The sequence below is a fragment of the Schistocerca cancellata genome, chromosome 4, assembly GCF_023864275.1.
Source record: "Schistocerca cancellata isolate TAMUIC-IGC-003103 chromosome 4, iqSchCanc2.1, whole genome shotgun sequence".
NCBI classification, from domain to species: domain Eukaryota; kingdom Metazoa; phylum Arthropoda; class Insecta; order Orthoptera; family Acrididae; genus Schistocerca; species Schistocerca cancellata.
Genome location: NC_064629.1, coordinates 365,853,325 through 365,872,119, shown reverse-complemented (window position 1 = coordinate 365,872,119; position 18,795 = coordinate 365,853,325). Strand labels below are relative to the sequence as shown.

The 18,795-nt window shown below is 38.6% G+C and overlaps 1 protein-coding gene across 1 annotated transcript in view; it reads left to right on the top strand.

Moving 5' to 3' along the window:
- LOC126184197 (NPC intracellular cholesterol transporter 1-like) overlaps positions 1–18,795 on the top strand; it is a 296,479-nt gene that overhangs the window by 111,068 nt on the left and 166,616 nt on the right. Inside the window, exon 12 of the mRNA XM_049926565.1 lies at positions 6,298–6,459. Within this exon, the coding sequence (XP_049782522.1) occupies positions 6,298–6,459 (162 nt within the window). The remainder of the gene's footprint in view (positions 1–6,297; positions 6,460–18,795) is intronic.

Below are 18,795 nucleotides of genomic sequence, written 5' to 3'. Positions count from 1 at the left end.
TTTGATGCCTCCAGGCAAATAGTTCATTTGCTTAAGCATCCACCAGCCTTTGCATTAAAACAAGACTGTGGTAAAATTTCAGCAACAGCTACTATGATGAATGTTTCTATTTCAAATTTTCTATATGTTTGTGGGAACTGTAATATACTATTGCTTTACAGAATTTAATTTCCACTTCAATTACACGAATAAAATTAATAATTCATTAGTTCTATATGTCAATTTTAACCTTCATTCACAGGACAAAATACAGGTCCCACTTATAGTGCTAGCAACATAAGCAATATAAAGCTTACTCCAATCCTCTTCTTTTGGCAAGCAAAGTTTCCTTCTTTCACTCTCTGTAATTAAAGTCAGCTACCATGCCAGCACAGTCAATTTACACCCAGCAGTTCTTTTATAGTTGATAAATTGTGGAAAAGAGAGAGAAAAGGAGAGGGGACGGGAATCAGGTTTTGAAGGTTTGGGACAACAGGAGTACCAAGAAAGATAGCAATTAATGTAAACATGTTGATTTTTAAGGGCCCTATTCTGAAGAACTGTCAATAACAGGATGTTCTGGCTCAAATTCTTGCCTACAGGCATGGAAGGGAAATAACTAATATGCAGGCAGTCAGGCATCTGTGTACCCATAGACAGGTGTGGGCACATGGCTAACGCACAGGCAGTCAACACTGTCTGCATAATGGTTAGTTTTTGGAGTATGACTGAGCAAATATGGTTATAGCAGCAGGCCTTTGACACACTATTACACTCCAGATAAAAATGCTAACATTTTACTTTAGTGGGATGTGGCGTTTATCTTTATTCACTAGTCGCAAAATATTTGCTATCAAGACACAGTCTTCTATGTTGAATTGTGAAGATGGGAACTTTCTGTAGTTTTTATCCACTTCTTGATAGAAAAGAAAGCTGTTAACAAAAAAATGTTGACTCATAGTCATGATGCCAGCTGGATTTCTGTGTAGCTTGCAAACTTGTCTGTTAAGGGGACTCATGAAGTTTTAACCATCATATCAGAAAAATGTAGTTACACAATTCTTTTTTTGTTTGTAAGTACATGTCTGCAGTCCTGGTATACACTGAAATTCCTATGGCACAGTACTGTAGCACACTGCTAGGAGCTGAAACAAAATGGTGCTGTCAGTTGATAAAATGGATTCTTGTTTGGTACTCTCTTTTTTGAATTCAAACAGAACAACACTGCAACAGCCCATGCCTAGTTAGTTCAAGAGTACAGTACATCATACAACACTGTAATTAGGGATACGTATGCTTACAATGTGGTCAAACAAGTCTGATACCAAAATGACAGACCATCTCTCTGCGAAGAACAGGGATCGTAAGAGAAGGGAGGCCCTGGTGTTCCAAAAAAGCTGGTGTATCACAATAGAGGCAAGATGTATAAATTGAAAATCAGTCACATCTCAATTTTCAGCATCTTGCAAGACTTTTGTAACATGACAAAGGTCCATCCCTGCTGTCTTCCATGATTGTTCAGGCCCATTCAAAAACCCACCGAGCTGAGATAGTGGTGGAAATGTTGCATGTGTCTCAGGTCAACCCAAATGACTGTTTTAGCCACCTAATCACTATGGGTGTATGCAGGGTGTATCACCATGACTCCGAGACAAAGGAGGAAACCAAGCAGTGGCAATGTGGACTCACCATCACTGAAATAGAAGACCCAACTTTCTTTGGACAAAGTGATTTCTGAATTTTTTTTGGACCGCCATGGTATAGTGCTAACAGATTATCTTCATAAGTGGGCAAAGTGTCACAGGAGTATACTACCAAAACCTCCTGATAAGGTTCTGGGAGACTGTCAAGACAAAACATCAAGGGAAACTGTCTGCTGGAAACAGTCATACATTCTGCTTCTTTGGGTTATCATATTCTGCCACTTTCCAACTAAGAAAGGTGTATGCCCCCTCCTGCAAAAATTAACTTTCTGCAACTTTTTATATATGTATGTAGCAAGATTTATAATTTTGTAAGTAGGTTTAATAAAATAAAGCATTTAGGAAAATATTACTTAAATAAAATATATCAACAAAAAATGCTGCACACCACAAATTGTATAAACTTTCTAAAAATAATTAAAGTAAAAAAAGCTAAATCTTACTGTTTCTTGTAGTAAATAAAATAAAACTGTATAAACTTTTTTAAAATAATTAAAAGTAAACAAAATCTAAATCTTACTGTTTATGGCAGCTACTGTACATTGGTTTTAGTGTAATGTATAACAAAAAGTAGCAGCAGGAACTTCATAGATGAACATGAGTGAGCTGTGTAGGCAGCAGCTGCCTAAACCAAACATGATGTAGCCATATTAACCATGTTAGCCACAGACCTCTCTGTCTCTCTTGTTAAGTTTTACCCTCTACCAATCATAAGAATTTTTACCTCTGTGTTGCAAAGTACTAAGGATGTTATGGATTGGCACAATTTCATTTATATAACTGCAAAGTCACACTTATGAGTTAAATGAGCACAAACTGTAACAGTAACAACAACAACCCCATAAAATTTACTTGCTGAAAATGTTTATTAAATAAGGCCCTCATGTTACAAGAACCAAAAGCTTAAAATAAAAGTAAGCTACTTCAATACAAATGGTATTTATAGTATTTGACAACACCCTAGGCTATTCCTTCCATTTTAAGATATGTGAAAAGTGGTGTAATAAAGTTTTATTGACACAAAATGATTGCAAACAAATTGAAAACATAGTTGTCTAATGCTCGACCTTTCAAAAATACATAGGTGTGTTCCTAAGCAAAAAGTGAAACCTACTGCTCTTGCTATCAGTTAGATTGTATAGTGCAGGTGTCAACAACTCACTGATTATGTAACACACTGCCCAATTTTAACTAATTTTCTACATGATTTAAGCACACTGTGACACACAGACACTTATGTAACACTCGTGACTGTTTCTGTTTTGTCACTAACAACAGAAGCATTTCAGTTACTCCAAACATTCAGTGAAGAATAACTGTTCAAAGTGAATTCAGACTGCATCTCAACTTTTCTTCTATCCTTCAAAATGACATGTGCAAGTCCAAGGTAGCCAGAAGTGATAGAGTTCAAACATTTACTAGTAATATACTGGTGGTTATAATTTAAATGGTTGTTTAACGAGTGCTGCAGTACAGGCTGTATGTACATCAGAGGACGCTGAAACATTGTAGTTATCTTCATTAATTGTTGCAATTGCGGAAGTATGTTGGAAGAAATAATAGTTCCCTTTTCTGCCACCACATGTAAATATGGCACTGAAGGCAGTCAGAAAGTGGCATGGGTGCGGGAAAAGGGAGGTGTGATCAAACACATGATAACAGTGATCCTGGGATGTTTGTTAGGATATGGTCACAAGTACAACATGTGTTCCTTATGGTTTCCGAGCTTAGCAACATGCAGCATCCAATACTCGGCATGTTCGACAGTTGCCTGCAGCATATCCAGTGTAATCAGAGTGATAAGTCATAGTATGCTATCCTACAGATCAGGAAGAGCTCAGATACATCTCTGATAGGCACAATGTTTCAGATACCCTCACAAACAGAAGTCACATGGATTTATGCCAGCCGGGGTTCTGGAAGGCCACATCTCTTGAAATTGTCTTGAGATACTGCAGTTATTATCGAAGTTTTCTCAAAACAAATTTTCCACCTGGCAAGTGACATTTGGTGTCGCCCATCTTGGATGTAAACAGTGGGGTGTACACAATTGCATTTTTGCGAAGCTGGAATCACATGTTGCACAAGGAGGTCATTATAATGTGCAGATGTCACTGTACACCTAACAGGCCCATGAGGTGTCATCTCCTCCAAGAAAAATGGACCAAGAGTGAAGGAGCTTGTGAAACCATACCACACAATCACACAAGCTGACTGCAGTGGATGTTCTTGCACAACATGTGGCAGAGTAGAAAGGGCACTCATGCCTGGGGGCAAGGGGAGGGGGCCGTGACCTCTCCCTGCACTCAGGCAAAGGAAAAAATACATGGTGAGTCAAAAAGGACTTAACAACTTTGGAATGATGTAGAAATTTATTGAGATAACTTAGAGAATCAGTAGATGTGTCATTTTGTAGCAAACAACCTCAAGTTTCACATAAAAGTGTCAAGTATAATTTTGGTTTGATGTTAAAATTATTTGTGACGCGGCAAACATCCCACCAGTAAACAAACTCTTCCCACACTCATTGCAGCAAATGAGGCATAACTTGTGTAACGGCAGCACAGATTCGATATTTCAGGTTGGCTACACTGGTTGGTAGGGGAGGAACATACACACGGTCTATAATAAAACCCCAGAGAAACAATCCAACGGTGTCAAGTCTGGGGAGTGAAGGGGCCGTGCAACTGGCCCTTCATGGCCAATCTACTGACCTGAGAAGCGATTATTGAGGAAGCCTCAAACTTCCATGATGAAATGCACTGCCTTGCTGGTAGTAAACTATCCTATCTCGGTCGTCTTCATCAATCTGCCAAAGGAATTATGATTTCAAGAAGTGTACATCGTAACATGTAATTCATGTACCACAAAATCTACATGTCGGCACTACGGTGATTTATTATGTTACAGTGAAGAATCAGTCTCAACAAAGTTCTTGTGCCAACAGTAAATTGTAGGCCTGCTTGGAGGTTCTTTAGCATATTTGGTGTGAAATGTATGCTGAACAGTTGTTGCAGAACTCATTTCAAGAAACCAAACAACACAGCGAGACTCGCACAAGTGAAAGTAGCCATTTTAACCATGCACTATACTGGCGCTCCTGGTAGCGAAATGGTGTACTGATGCACTATGTGAATCAAGCTTCAGGTTGTTTGTTAAAAAATGACACACCTACAGATTCTATAAGTTACCTCATAAAATTTCCATATCATTCCAAAGCTGCAAAGTCCTTTTTGATTCGCCCTGCATAGCATAATCAGGTGTTACTATTTCAAGAAAATTATTTAAAAGTCAGTCTTACCTGGATTTTAAACTGTGTCATAACTGGAACTTTTTTATGGCTACTTACAAGTCAGCCTTCATCTTAAAAAATATTAAAAATACTCTAGGATGGAATATAACAATATTATGAAAAGGAAAGTTCTGAAAGTTTTATTTGTGACAATCTTTTTGTTGTGCCTATCTGCGATTCAGCATCTCCGCTATATGGTGAGTAGCAAGTTTCCTTTTCATAATATTGTTAAAAATACTCCAAACTTCCAGGTCTAACCACACTACAAACTATAGTATGGGTGCCCTTGATAGAGTAGAATCGTTGGCTATAGCTACAGGAACTTCAACAACTGCCATGGGAATGGGATGCCTCCCTCTCCCTGCCGCACCACCTAATAAGGTGCACGTTCTGAATCTTGCAGTGACAGCAGTGTGAAATGTGGCAAAATTCTTTGAACTGTTGTCCAGGGGGGAGAGAATTCCTGCGACAGCTCAAGCACTGGTTGCAGAATTTGAGGTATGTGCTACATGGTTGGCTATAGCTACAGGAACTTCAACAACTGCCATGGGAATGGGATGCCTACCTCTCCCTGCTGCACCACCTAATCCACCTGTTTCTTCAAATTTCTTGATCTTATTCTTTAGTCCATTTATTGACATGAGGCCTCTTTGCAGCTGCTACTGTCAGTGATACTCCTGCAATGCAGGGTCTTTCTTGTCAAAAGCCATTGTGTTTTGTACAGAAAGCTTCAACCTTCTTAATCCTTTACAGCAATAACCACTTCACATAAGAAATCAACACGTGTTGACAAGCGACAAGCAGCATACTGATGTCAAAATCGGACACATTCCACATCCTGACTGCTTTCTGTGACATATTTTCACCTGGTGGCAGAAAGTGGAACTATTATTATTTTTTCAGCATATTCTGTGAGCATGACAACTAATGAACATACCTACGTCATCTCAGTGTCCTGCAATGTATACAGCCCACACTGCAAGACTCTGAACACAATCAATTTAATTATAACCACTCAGTACATGTATTTTATTTTGTTATGTGTAAATGATATTTGAGTAGTTTGTACATTTTTCTCAAGTTCATTTTGAGAGACCTCCACATACCATGTGACAATGATACCCCGTTGTTGGTTGTCTGTCAAGTCTTCTGTAAACTGGAAACATGAGTGACTTTCTGCTACTATGCAGGAAATAAATGTTTTTATTCCTACATTTATTTTGCTGTGATTCACTTTTGGACTGTTGTTCTACTTACAGATTTTTTAGATGTTATTCATAGCAACATACTTAACTATTTTTTTGTTTCTTGACATTATGACAGGCATCGCAAATACCCTTTCAATACATCATGCTGAACAGTACTGCAGAACAAATAAAAGCCATGCAATCAATTGAAGAGCTGGTTGCTTCACTGAATATCACTGAGGAAGAAGAAACAATATTCACATATTCTGCCGATTATGTTTCATGGACAGCAAACAAGGTAGGGTGCAAAATAACTTTTTTCTATTTTTACTGGAATTCTTCTGGATATTATTTCCATGCTTCACATTCTGAAAAGCAGTAAATCTCATGAAATATTGTATCTCAGTAGTGTTCAAAGGCAAAGTATTGAAATCCCCACATCATGTGAAAGTAACACACACACTTTTACAATGCAGGCGAGAACGGTGTATTTGCTGTCTTCTAGTTACTGAACACCACCTAATTTATGCAAATGTTATGAAAAGATTTAGTGCTTAAAAGATTTGTAATCAGTTAGCTCCAACTTCCACTGTTCATATTCACAATAAATGTTATGAAGAATACCTCAATTGAACAAAAGATTGTAGAGATGGCTCTGAGCACTATGGGACTTAACATCTATGGTCATCAGTCCCCTGACTGTAGAGACAATTAATATGTTGACTGCCATGTGTATAGTGGTTGATGTTTCACCGCCAGGCCCCGTGATAGTTTAAGGCTCTTCTGTGGCTGCTGCCAGACACACAGCATCAGGCCTAAGGCTTTGCTGTGATCGGTGGCAGCCTCTTGGCAGTTAACGTGTTAACCAAATGTCTGTGTACATGACTATATGCTGGCATTTACAGATATCTCACTGAATTCAAGAACTGCTTTATGATACAGGTTCTGCTACTCCAGAACAACTGTAATCCACATTTTAACCCCACATCTGAATGACATCAGATAACAAATATGTTTACTGATTTCTACATACACTGTCCATCCAATAAATTCTGAGACTGATTTTATTCCTGGCATTCAAGCAATCTCAGCACAGTAACTACAGTAGCAGCTTGAACTAACAACAGTAAACAACAAACGTACATTCACCCAGCCAGCTGTAAGCAGGCAATGTTAAGTATTGGATGTGCAGCCATAGTGTGTCAACATCATTGTGTCACAAATTGCGATAGAGCAACATCTCCAACTCATATGTTCAAATTATTCTCCAAAATGTTTTGAACTGTGTGCAGAGTTTATCCTGCACAGATTGACTCCTGAACAAAAATGACAATGTATGGATGCCTGTCGCGACTTTATTGAAATGCTAAACACAGAATTTTTTTTTTCCCCTAAAAAGACACAGGTGACAAGAACTGGTGTGATCAATACAAATCTACCACAAAATGATAAACTCCAAAAGGTCACATAACCAACATCCAATAGGTGGGTTGATCATCATCCCAAAGTTTCACTTGGTTGTATGAACATTCTGTATGTTGTACCGAAGTGGAGGGGGGACTATGTAGAAAACCTGGAGCATTGGAACAATCATCTAAATGTTTGTTTATATTTGTTAATCTAGTCTTGAAACTTTTTAGACTGATGATTTATATCTTGAAAGTTATTTTTGACAGTACAAAACTGGATGAGCCGATCCATTTTTTCTAATGTTTAAGATAGTCTATTTGTGCAAAATGGACCAAGTCTAAAAAAAAAAGGAAGGAAGGAAGATTAAGGTTTAACGTCCTGTTAGTGACAAAGTAATTAGAGTATAAGCACCAATAATGGAAGGAAACTGGTTTTAACATTCCACAGGAACCATCCCAGCATTTGTCTTCAAGCGATGCAGGGAAATTACAGAAATCCTTAATCAGAAGGGTAGGACATGGGTGTGAACTGCTGTCTTCCCAAACACGAGTCCATAATCTTACCACTAGCCATCTCCGTAGCAGAGGTTGCTAATGCACGCCTGTGTGGTGGCACTTGACCCAGTGGTAAGTCTATTTCAATGCTGGTGATAGAAAATTGCTACTGCCAAGATTTGGCCAGCTAGGGGAGGATAGGTGGTGGGTGTAAAGTTCCTGATCACCAGTCTTTGCACCAATGTCCTGGGTTAAATTACTAACCTCTCTCCAGCCCACTAAGACTTTGCTTCAAATGGTAATGCTTCAATTCCTGCATCATCTTACCACTAAACCAAATCATTTGGTATAGATTATGAACAGTTATGGGTGCCCATGATTAAGATTCCCATTGTATTTTTAACCAGAATTACATTTTCAAAATAACACAAAAAACAAGGTTAGTAAAAATACCATCAATATAGGCTTAATAATAATTTATTTTCACATAATCTACCATACCAATGATGGGAAGTTAACAGCAGTATTGCATATACAATTTTGATGTACATATAAAAACAAATTTGACACATCTTGGATTGAAGATGATGTGACATAATCACTGGTACATTAGTAGCACTTTTTGAGTGGTTTGTATTTGTTCCAGAACTGTATTTTCATTAAATATCAAACTTCAGAAGCCCATAAGAGGGAGGCTAACAAATGTTTTTATCCTCAAAGCTTTTACTGTTTCTAATTTGAGGTTTTTTTAAAAGCTTTTATTACTAAAGCCACTCTTTACATAGTTAGTGAAAATTGAACCAAACTTTGAATATGTTTTAGACACACTTGCTCATTGTGAAAATTAGTAAAAATTTCCAGCCATTTTTCACTGACAATGTTTGATTTCAAATCCCAGTCCAGCAGTTAACTTTCACAGTATTTACTTACACAGTAGTCATCAAACAGTTCTCACTTATCCACAATGAAGTTCATACTAGATTTTACAAAACTACACAATTCTTGAATGCTAATTTTCTTGATGGTTTTGTTTAATGTGATCCACTCCACTGGCTGAAGAGCTTGCAGAAAAGGTTAATACCATTCACAAATATATCCTATGTAGGTGTCATAGAAAGATGTGGTGATATCTAACTGATCAAGTATCACTAGCTTTTCATTTTCCAAATTACACAACTGCTGTTTTACTGCAGATGTCAAAGTTTCAGATTTTGTGGCTTTTAATTCATGAAGCAATGTTTATTTTGTCTTGCAACTTCAATTACTAAATTTCCTTTTCCGATGAACATAATACTGTTGGAGAAAATACATAACTGGCCTGAAAGGAACTCAGTTGTGATGTAAGGGAACTGATTTAAAAAAAAATTCTTGAGGGTGCTAGTATACTTGTTTAGGGGACATTAAGTAGGATTTTGATGCTTGGGAAGCATCCATGACTCCTACAACTTCTGGTGTGAAGTCTGCATGCAGAATCATGAATTGACACAGTGAGGTCATTTTTATATTCCAATTTTGCTCGCCACATTGATCCGAGTACATAATCAGTTGCTTTGTTTGGACATTATGTTTAATGTAATGCGTGAGACACGATACAATTTCTTGAGGTCTTCGGGATACTTCGCTCTCACTCCATACATACATGGTAGCTTTTTTGGTACATAGGTCATGTATTCCAAAGCAGTATGTCCACAATTGCCACTTGTAGTAACAAATACCTGTCATAAGTACAGTGTTGGTAAAGTCCTCATCAAATCAAAGGCAATCATGGTCATATCGTTCTCCTGATGCCTTCCTTCTGCTGCATCGCGATGCATTCCCATCGCTCTCAGCCTTTCATTGATGTAACTCTCTTTCACATTCCCATTTACCCTTCCCTTCCATGGTGTCAGCTGCAGCATGTTTGATGTAAAAGCGGTCACATTTACGGTAGTACTCACTTACAGGGGGATGAAAGGACACATTAAATCTTTTATTAAATATCTGAACAAACATGTAGTATGAGACCAGATCATCATGCTTGGCTTGATATAAATGGTATAACTTCCCCATGCTCATGCCTGGTGACAAATACTTTCGAACCACTGTTTCATTCGTTCTTGCATAATGGCTCAGACATACTGGAAACCATTTTACGAAGTTCTCTACCGCAACCGTCTTTGTATAGGTATTTTGTTTTTAGCAGGGCATGCGCCTTGCTTATCAATGAGTGGGGTCTGGTGCTGCACTTTGTACGAAGGAACCCTTGAAATCCTACCATCTGATATCTGCAAAATGTTCTATAAGAACGTTTTACACATCTTCACGTCTACTCCCTCTTCATTCTGGAAATGCTATAGGCGTGTTGTTGCTCATTATGACTCTGTAGTACCAGACGAATACACATGTGGGACTACCTTCACCATAGCATAAATGTATGCCGACTGCAAGTCTAAACTACGTAATGCATAGAATGAGTCATATAGATGTTTCTGGTGTTCGGATGAAAAATGTCGACCACATGCCTCCTGACGTGCGCATGCTCCGAGGGTGGAACATATCTTTGGCACTACATTTCCCTTCACATTGATGTATTCTTCCCCTTCGATCACTTTTCTTTTTGATTGCTCTGTACCCACAGGTGCGCATTCTGGACACTTTCTCTTCCTCGTTGTGGTGCAATTACAGTACCAGTACTACAATCCCTCTCCAATCCATCCATGGTTGATATAGCGGGTGTGGTATCCTTCAATGTACCGGGTAGATTGGGCTCTGCTAACATGACACATAAATCATTCACTGCACCATTTTCATGCTGGCTGAATCGGCCAGGTGCACATTCCACATCTAAGGCATTTGTAGTAGTGTCCAATCCAAATAGGTCTGAAATCAAAATGTTCCTTATCTGAACCGGTGTCCATATCAGATCATACGAGTCCAACAAGGCAACATAACACCATCCTTACCTTGCAATGCGGCTTCAACATTGTCACCAGGGCTACTGCACATGTCGATCTGTAATACACACACACTAATGATCGTTCAGCGGTGTGTCGACTAAAATACTGTGAGTGAATACTGCACCCATGTACTCCACCGGACGTCACGTGTTGTATAACGTATGGTACGCTGTCCCACTGGCCTACTCACTATGCATACATGGCGCAATAGTGGCCTATGTGGCATAGGCCACTATTGTGCCCCATTTCATATGGCACTGCACGGTGCATAAACAACATCTGATGCTGCCACAATGTCCAGGATGTCCGAATACATGTCTGGCGATTGTAGGACATAATGGTAGGGCGTAAAGTTCATACTTCTGTTCTGTTTGAATATCTCATTTTTTTCCAAAAATGTGGGTCAGGCCACTGTTGCGCTGATAGCCTCAAACATGGAAACATGGGTGGATTTTACCAATATAAGCTGTATATCAATGGATAATCTGTCTGAGCCAGTTTGGACAGCATTGTACACGATATGAGCGGGATATCCTCCAGATATTAAACTATTTTCACTCTTTTTCTTACTAATTAAAGATTGTTTTTTGCCTTTCCTCCATAACTGATATTTGTGTTGCCAGCCAAATTGCTACCATCCTTTCCTTAAGACTGAATTTTTACAATACTTCCAAGACATACAAAGTCAAATGCTCTGTACTTTCAGTACCAGAGTTCACTACCTCGAACACTCACACTACAATGCCTTTATCTGGATGATAAAACTTTACAAAATGGAACTAACTGGAAGTTTGCGTGACTAGAAGAATCTGTCATCACTGAAATAAACTATGCTTTTTACTGTTCCTTCGTTATTTATTCCATAGCAAACTGTACAATCACATTTGTGATCATTGATTTTGTTTTTGTCTGTCAGCATGAGAGTTTCTTGTTTAATTTAATTAAGTCAGTAGTGCATTCCATGGACTTTAAACTGGTTGTGCATCACTGTACAGAATGCAAATGTGGCTTCTTGCACTGAAAGTTGTTCATCTATGTCAAACTACCATCACCAATAAATAGTTATTCATTTTTGATCTGCAAGAACTAACCTCAAGCACAGCTTTATGTTTGTTGGGCTTCACACAAGTTACTCTATCAGTACATCTCCCACATCCAATGCTAAATTTCACACGGCCAAACTGTACACTCAGCACTCTCACTGTGTCCTTTAAGAAACAGGAATTCTTGCAGCATCTGACTGTGTATTTTGCACTTGCATTTTCCCAGGACCAATACAGATAACATTAACATAAAGTAGATAAAATCAAAATATCACACTTCCGTAGCCACGTGATCTACGCATCTTACTGTTATGTGAAAAACCTGGGTTCAATTACCGGTACTGCCAGGGATTTTTCCTTAGTGGGAGGACTGGAGTGGGATGCATTCAGCATTGTGATGCCAACTGAGTAGCTACTCGAGTGAAGTTGCAGCTCCACAATCTGGAAAGTCAACAATGACCAGGACAGTTGTGTGCTGACCCAAGCCTCTCCATACCACATTCACACACCACATGACAAATGAAGTCTCAGCAGACAGTCAACAATGCATGGTCTTCAGTCTGATCGCAGGGTTCAGATTTAAATAATTTATTTACAGCACTGGAAATCTTAAAACTAGCTTACTACAGTTCAACATATCTGAGTTACACCACATTCACCTATTTACAAGATCACAGTACCGTCTAGTTTCTGAAAGAATCTACACATTATATTGAACTTATCAATCAATGCAGTTTATTTTTTAAAATATTTTTGTGATGCCTCCACCAGACATTTTCTTTATTTGGTAATAGCTAATACTAATAAATCACTAGAAATATTATGTAACTTACAGAGAGGTAAAGTCATGGACATGATTGATGAAGCTGAAATTATATCCATGTAGAAGACAAACTGGACAAAGTTTTAAATGAACAAAAAGACTTGTGAAATGGAAAATCACTGGGCACCTTTTCACCTGTTCTACAATGAAGCATTATAGAACTAAATAACGCATAGTTATCACTATACCTATTAACACTCGAGCCTGTGTATAAAGTGTGCCAGTCACACAACTGGTTTTTTTTTATTTTTTTTTTTTTTACCTTTCCATTATTGTTTTACCTCTGTACCTATTCCTTCATTTTTTGCTTCAGCAAACACAGTAATAAATTGTGTTGTCATACATCCAAGTGAGCAGCATTAATATAACATAAACAGCAAGCTAGGTGAGAAAAAACTTTATGATGTGACAAGAAAATGACAGATTCCAAGCTAGCAGCACAATCCCACAATGAGGCAGTTATCTATGATATAATTAGTAACCAAATAAGCAGTTGGCACAGATCTGATGCAACTGCACTGTTTAATTATTTGAGTGGGTCATTACTGTGGAATAACATGTGTGTGGCAACAGAGTGATACAACAAAAGGTTTATTTTATCACTGTTTATTTAACTAAACAGTGATTTTGTTCATAAAATGTTAGTTTATTTTATCATTGTTTAATTAAACAGATTAAACTGTAATTTTGTTCATCATGTTTGCCTTGGTAACAAAGACAGCTATTCTTCACATGTGTACAAAATGCAAAATGCGCCATGCACCTGCTCGCGTTATGAAGAGTGGTGCGGCCGCTTGAGGCTTCATACGTATGACTTATGCAAAAGATCACGTAACCATGACGCAACACATGGAAGGTTTTATTTGCTTTCCATAGTTTTCATTACTGTTTCATTACGCTACTGTGGTCAACTTTATGTAGATCTTTGTAACAACTATATAAAAATAACAACATAACAGATTTTTCCAGCTTATTTTATGAATTATTTAGGCATGAAGGAGATAACTCACCGATAGGCAGAAGTGCTGCATCGACGATAGGCACACAAATAAAAGGTACAGAGCTTGGCTAGTTTCCAGAATGCACTTCCTCTTTCTAGCTGTAGGAAAGACACACACACACACACACACACACACACACACACACACACACACACGCCTTTCTATATTGTGTTCAGTCGAGTCTCAGCTCTATACTGAGCTGGCAGTCAACTGAGCACAACGTAGGGAGACAACAGGTAGGTAGGTAGGTAGGTAGGTAGGTAGGTAGGTGTGTGTGTGTGTGTGTGTGTGTGTGTGTGTGTGTGTTTTGGGGGGTGGCACCATGAGTGCGCATGCTTTTCCTACAGCTAGAAAAAGAAAATGCATACTGAAAGCAAGCCAAGCTCTGTACCTTTCATTTGTGTGCCTATTGAAGACACAGCATGTCTGCCTTTCAGTGAGCCATCACCTTTATGCCTGAATAATTTGTAATTTTCAACCAGAACTTACCGTATATTATTACAACTTATTTTATGGAAACTACATGCAGTCATATTTACACCAACAATGAATGATAACTGAATACACAGAAGAATAAAGATCTACAGGGCCTAATTAATAATTTTCTGTAAATTAATAATCTTCCTAGTGTATATACATCAAAAATATCAACCTTATAAGCAAGGGCTTCACAACAATCACTCAAAACTAACATGTTTCTAAAATGATGGAAAAAAACCATGTCCAATTTATTTTATGACAATTACATACATTCACAGGAGCTAAGATGTGCATGGCATAATTCACCATTAAAAACTTCTGTAAAACGTAAGTTATAATCACCCTAGTATATTTGGGATATGACTTTATTTTATGTTAAATTCATTAGTCGTAAAATGCACCCAATGTATAATGCTTCTACTTTAGATACTTCAAAATAGTCTTAGGCTAAAATTGTATAATAATACATCAGATATAGAAAAAGTCACCTGAAGGCATCACAAAATCATTTGTAAAATTCTTCGCAGCTGCGCACCCTGTCGCAATGAAGATTATATGACGCAATTTAGGTTTTTCGTGGTAATGAAGTGTAATGCCAACACCTCGAAACTTCAGGATTTTTTTTAAGTAGCCACACTGAAAATCCAGGACATTTTTCTGGTCCCAAAGACAGTTTAAGGACATCGAAACATTGTTAACAATCTGGACTGTCCCGGAAAAATTGGGATGAACAGGAACCCATGATCAACCCTTGTCAAACACCCTTGTGGTCACTCTCCATGCTGATGATGTGTCATCCATATTTATATTACTCCAACACATTTGTGAAGCATTATGCACCCCATTTCTTAAATAGGAACTAAGCCAAACATGGGCTAAGTCTTGTAGCCCACATCAATTTTTCTAAAGAGATATTATAATTCACACAATCAAATATCTTCAATAAGTTGTGAAATATTCTGACTGGTGATACTTCATCACTTAAAAATCATTTTATGTATTCAAAGTACATAAAATCTAAACTGGGATATTGAAATCCAAACTGGGATTAACACTGATAGCTTGCAGATTACCTGAGCAGTCCACACTAAACATCTGTCAATGTCATTGTAAATGTGGTGTAGTGATGGATCTCTAGCATATAGTACAATAATCATCAGACAAATACAGGTGTTGGACAAAAACATGGAAACACCACGAGAAATGTATGCTTGAACATAAATGCAGGTGCCTGTCAAGCCTGCATGTTGTGCTGTTGTATTTGACCATGAATGGCACCTGTCAAATATGGTGAGTGCTTCCATAACCAAACTACCGTAAGTGTTTTGTGCTTTTAAGAGGCATAATATCGATGATTTATACTGCATACACGAAATATCTTTCTACATCATCCACTAACTCTGAACTCACAATGTGGCGACTGCTATTTTTTAAATCAAAATCAAAGGTCAGAACCCAATATCATTTCCAGACAAACTGGAATCATCATTTTCTTCTTCTTGTGGTTCACCTACACAGTAAATTGGATCATATGTACCATGAAAACCGAAAATCCTATGCACACTGTATGAAAACCACCTCCCCTCCCCCACCCACCCCCGCCCCAATTTTATTGTTGTATACTACACGACATACTGAGACTAAAAACTGACTGAATCTTTGTGACATCAGTGTAGTGGCACAGAAGTAGTAACAAATGTCCAGGCAGTGAAAATTTAAGGCGGCCATTCATATAACATAACCACAATTTTGGGCAGTGGTAGGCATAAAAGGATATGTCTGCCATTATTGTAAGGTAGGAATAACAAAATGAAATGGAAGAAAGAGCTAAACTGAAATTGTAAGCAATTTTATTTAGTTGGATTTCAAACAGAGGCGGCAGAATTCATAAAATACATGAATAACCATTCTGGTACTGTTTCCACAAATAAATAATTGTCAGACAGTGTCTTGCCCTGTCTGGTCTTGTGCAGCAATCTTAATGACTGCTGCAATATCTCCTATGGTGTTAGTAAGAGCACCTGTGGTACTGTCTTTAGAATTTAATTGGGTTTGACACACAGCTGTTTGAAACACTCATCTGAGAGGTATTAGTCCACAGTTGTCATGGTACCTTAAATTACTAAAACAGGATCCATGGAAGCCCAGGTTTAATACTACCCCAGCAGGCCTGCATCTGTGACACAGTGCACGTTTGTAGCAGCAGTTCACCATATCTGAACACTTACCATTGACCTGCTGCAATGAGGAATGTGATTCATCTAACCAGAGAACATGTTTCCATTGATCCACTGTCCAATCTCAATTTTTCCATGCCCAGTGCAAATTACTATGTCAACATGAGAGTACATAGGGTTTGTCTATTAAGAACGGCGAAGTGCGCTGAATGGTATGCTCTGCAAAACTTGTGCCTGCAACAGCACAGTATTCTGTCTTCAGATCTGCTACACATCACCACCACCTATGCTGTTTTACAGAGCAAGTAACCCTCCAAACTTCATGTTCTGTGATGAAGCATGAATGTCTAACACCTTATCTCTTCATATCAGTGAACACACTGCTGCAAAGTGAAAATTTTATTCTGTAAACCTTGCCTCTTACTCACCGTCTCACCATTCGTCAACCACTTTTCTTTATATTCTGATAACAGTAGTGATTCCAAAATGCTCATTCCCAGATGCCGGGTCTTTGTCAAAGTCATTAATATCAGTGGATTTCCCCATTCATCCCTGCTTTTCTTATACAAGTTGGTCGGAAATTCCCGTTACAAACTTCTAGGACATGTAGAGGGTAGTGAGTACATAACATTTTGAATAGGAACCCATGTCCGGAAACATACTGTTTCCATTCTACAACGGTTTCAATGCAGAAGATTATCCCATCCACACCCACGTGAGGAATGTACTTAGGCATGACCCAGTACAATTGTTACAATCCATTTGAAAAGAATACTGACTTGTTCTCTTATTACTTACGTATTTGCACTACAACTTACACCTTATGGTTTATGTTAGTCGACAACAACAAGTACCCAGCATCTACGGCACCAGCCGCAACGTACCGATGCATTACAACAGCGGCTTGATGTGGCGACCACTAATGTTGTTACACACAATGCACCTCCGAAGCATTTTCTAATACACTCTCTCCATCCCACCTGGGGTCTCTTCAGTGTCTTGTGCAGCGGCCAGAACTCATGCTAGCATATCTTCCTCTGTCTCTACAGGTGTCTCATAAATTAGGCTCTTCATATGACCCCACATGAGGTAGTCCATAGGGGTTAAATCTGGTGATCGTGGTGGCCACACGGTTGGATCACCACAGCCTATCCATCTTTCACCATACTGTCTGTTGAGATGTCTCCTAACAGCCAGTGAAAAGTGAGGTGGTGCTCCATCATGCTGAAACCACATTTCCTGATGGACATTCAATGACACAGCTTCCAAGAATGGGTCCATTACGTGTTGTAGGAAGACTAAGTATGTGGGACCTGTGAGCTTGGATGGAAGGACTTATGGTCCAATCACATGACTGTTGAGAATACCTGCCCATACATTAATTCCAAACCTGTCTTGAAATCCCTGAACATGCATGGCATGAGGGTTTTCATCTGCCCCAGATATGGCTATTTCAAGCATTTGGAACACAATCCCTTGTAAACCTACATTCATCTGTGAAGGAAACTTGATGTGGAAACAGGGCGCGTCGATGCAACAGTGCAGAAGGCGACGCGTTGTGAAAAGTCTGCTGGACCCATAGCGTGTACCCTTTGTAGGTGGTACAGATGAAATTGTTGCTCATGCAGGACGTCCAAGACGGTACTGTGACTAACAGCCATTGCACGCACAACTGTTCAATTAATGTAGGTTAGTTCTTACAAAGAAGAAAACAGCAACCAGCCACTTTAATAGTATATACCTATTTATTTAGGTAAGTAGCACCGTTACCGGTTTCGAACTGGCAAGTTCATCATCAGATGGCTGTTCACATGATTTTAAAGATACACTTTACATTATCATCTGTTTTTAATTTTTATTATTCCACTGTGGCAAAGTATTTTTGATGTGTTGTTGCCCTACGGTAGAAAAACAGTGTTAGAAGCACCCTATGTGAAAATAACTAACCTCCAAACGATGAAATACAGCGTAAATAAATATGTGAGGTTAAGTGATTATGGCACTTACATCGAAACTTCCGCGCGATTTTGTTGTGAAGTTGTAGGATTGTATTTTTCGCATATTCCTAAATACATCCAGCACTTATGTAACTTGCATATCACCATATTGTGCAAAGCACCACACACACACACACACACACACACACACACACACACACACACACACACACCAAAAAGAATTTGCCCCATGTGAAGTTATCACAGAGATTGCAGATTTACAAACACAACAGTGTCAGAGATGTTCTCTCCCAGAGACATCACAATATACAG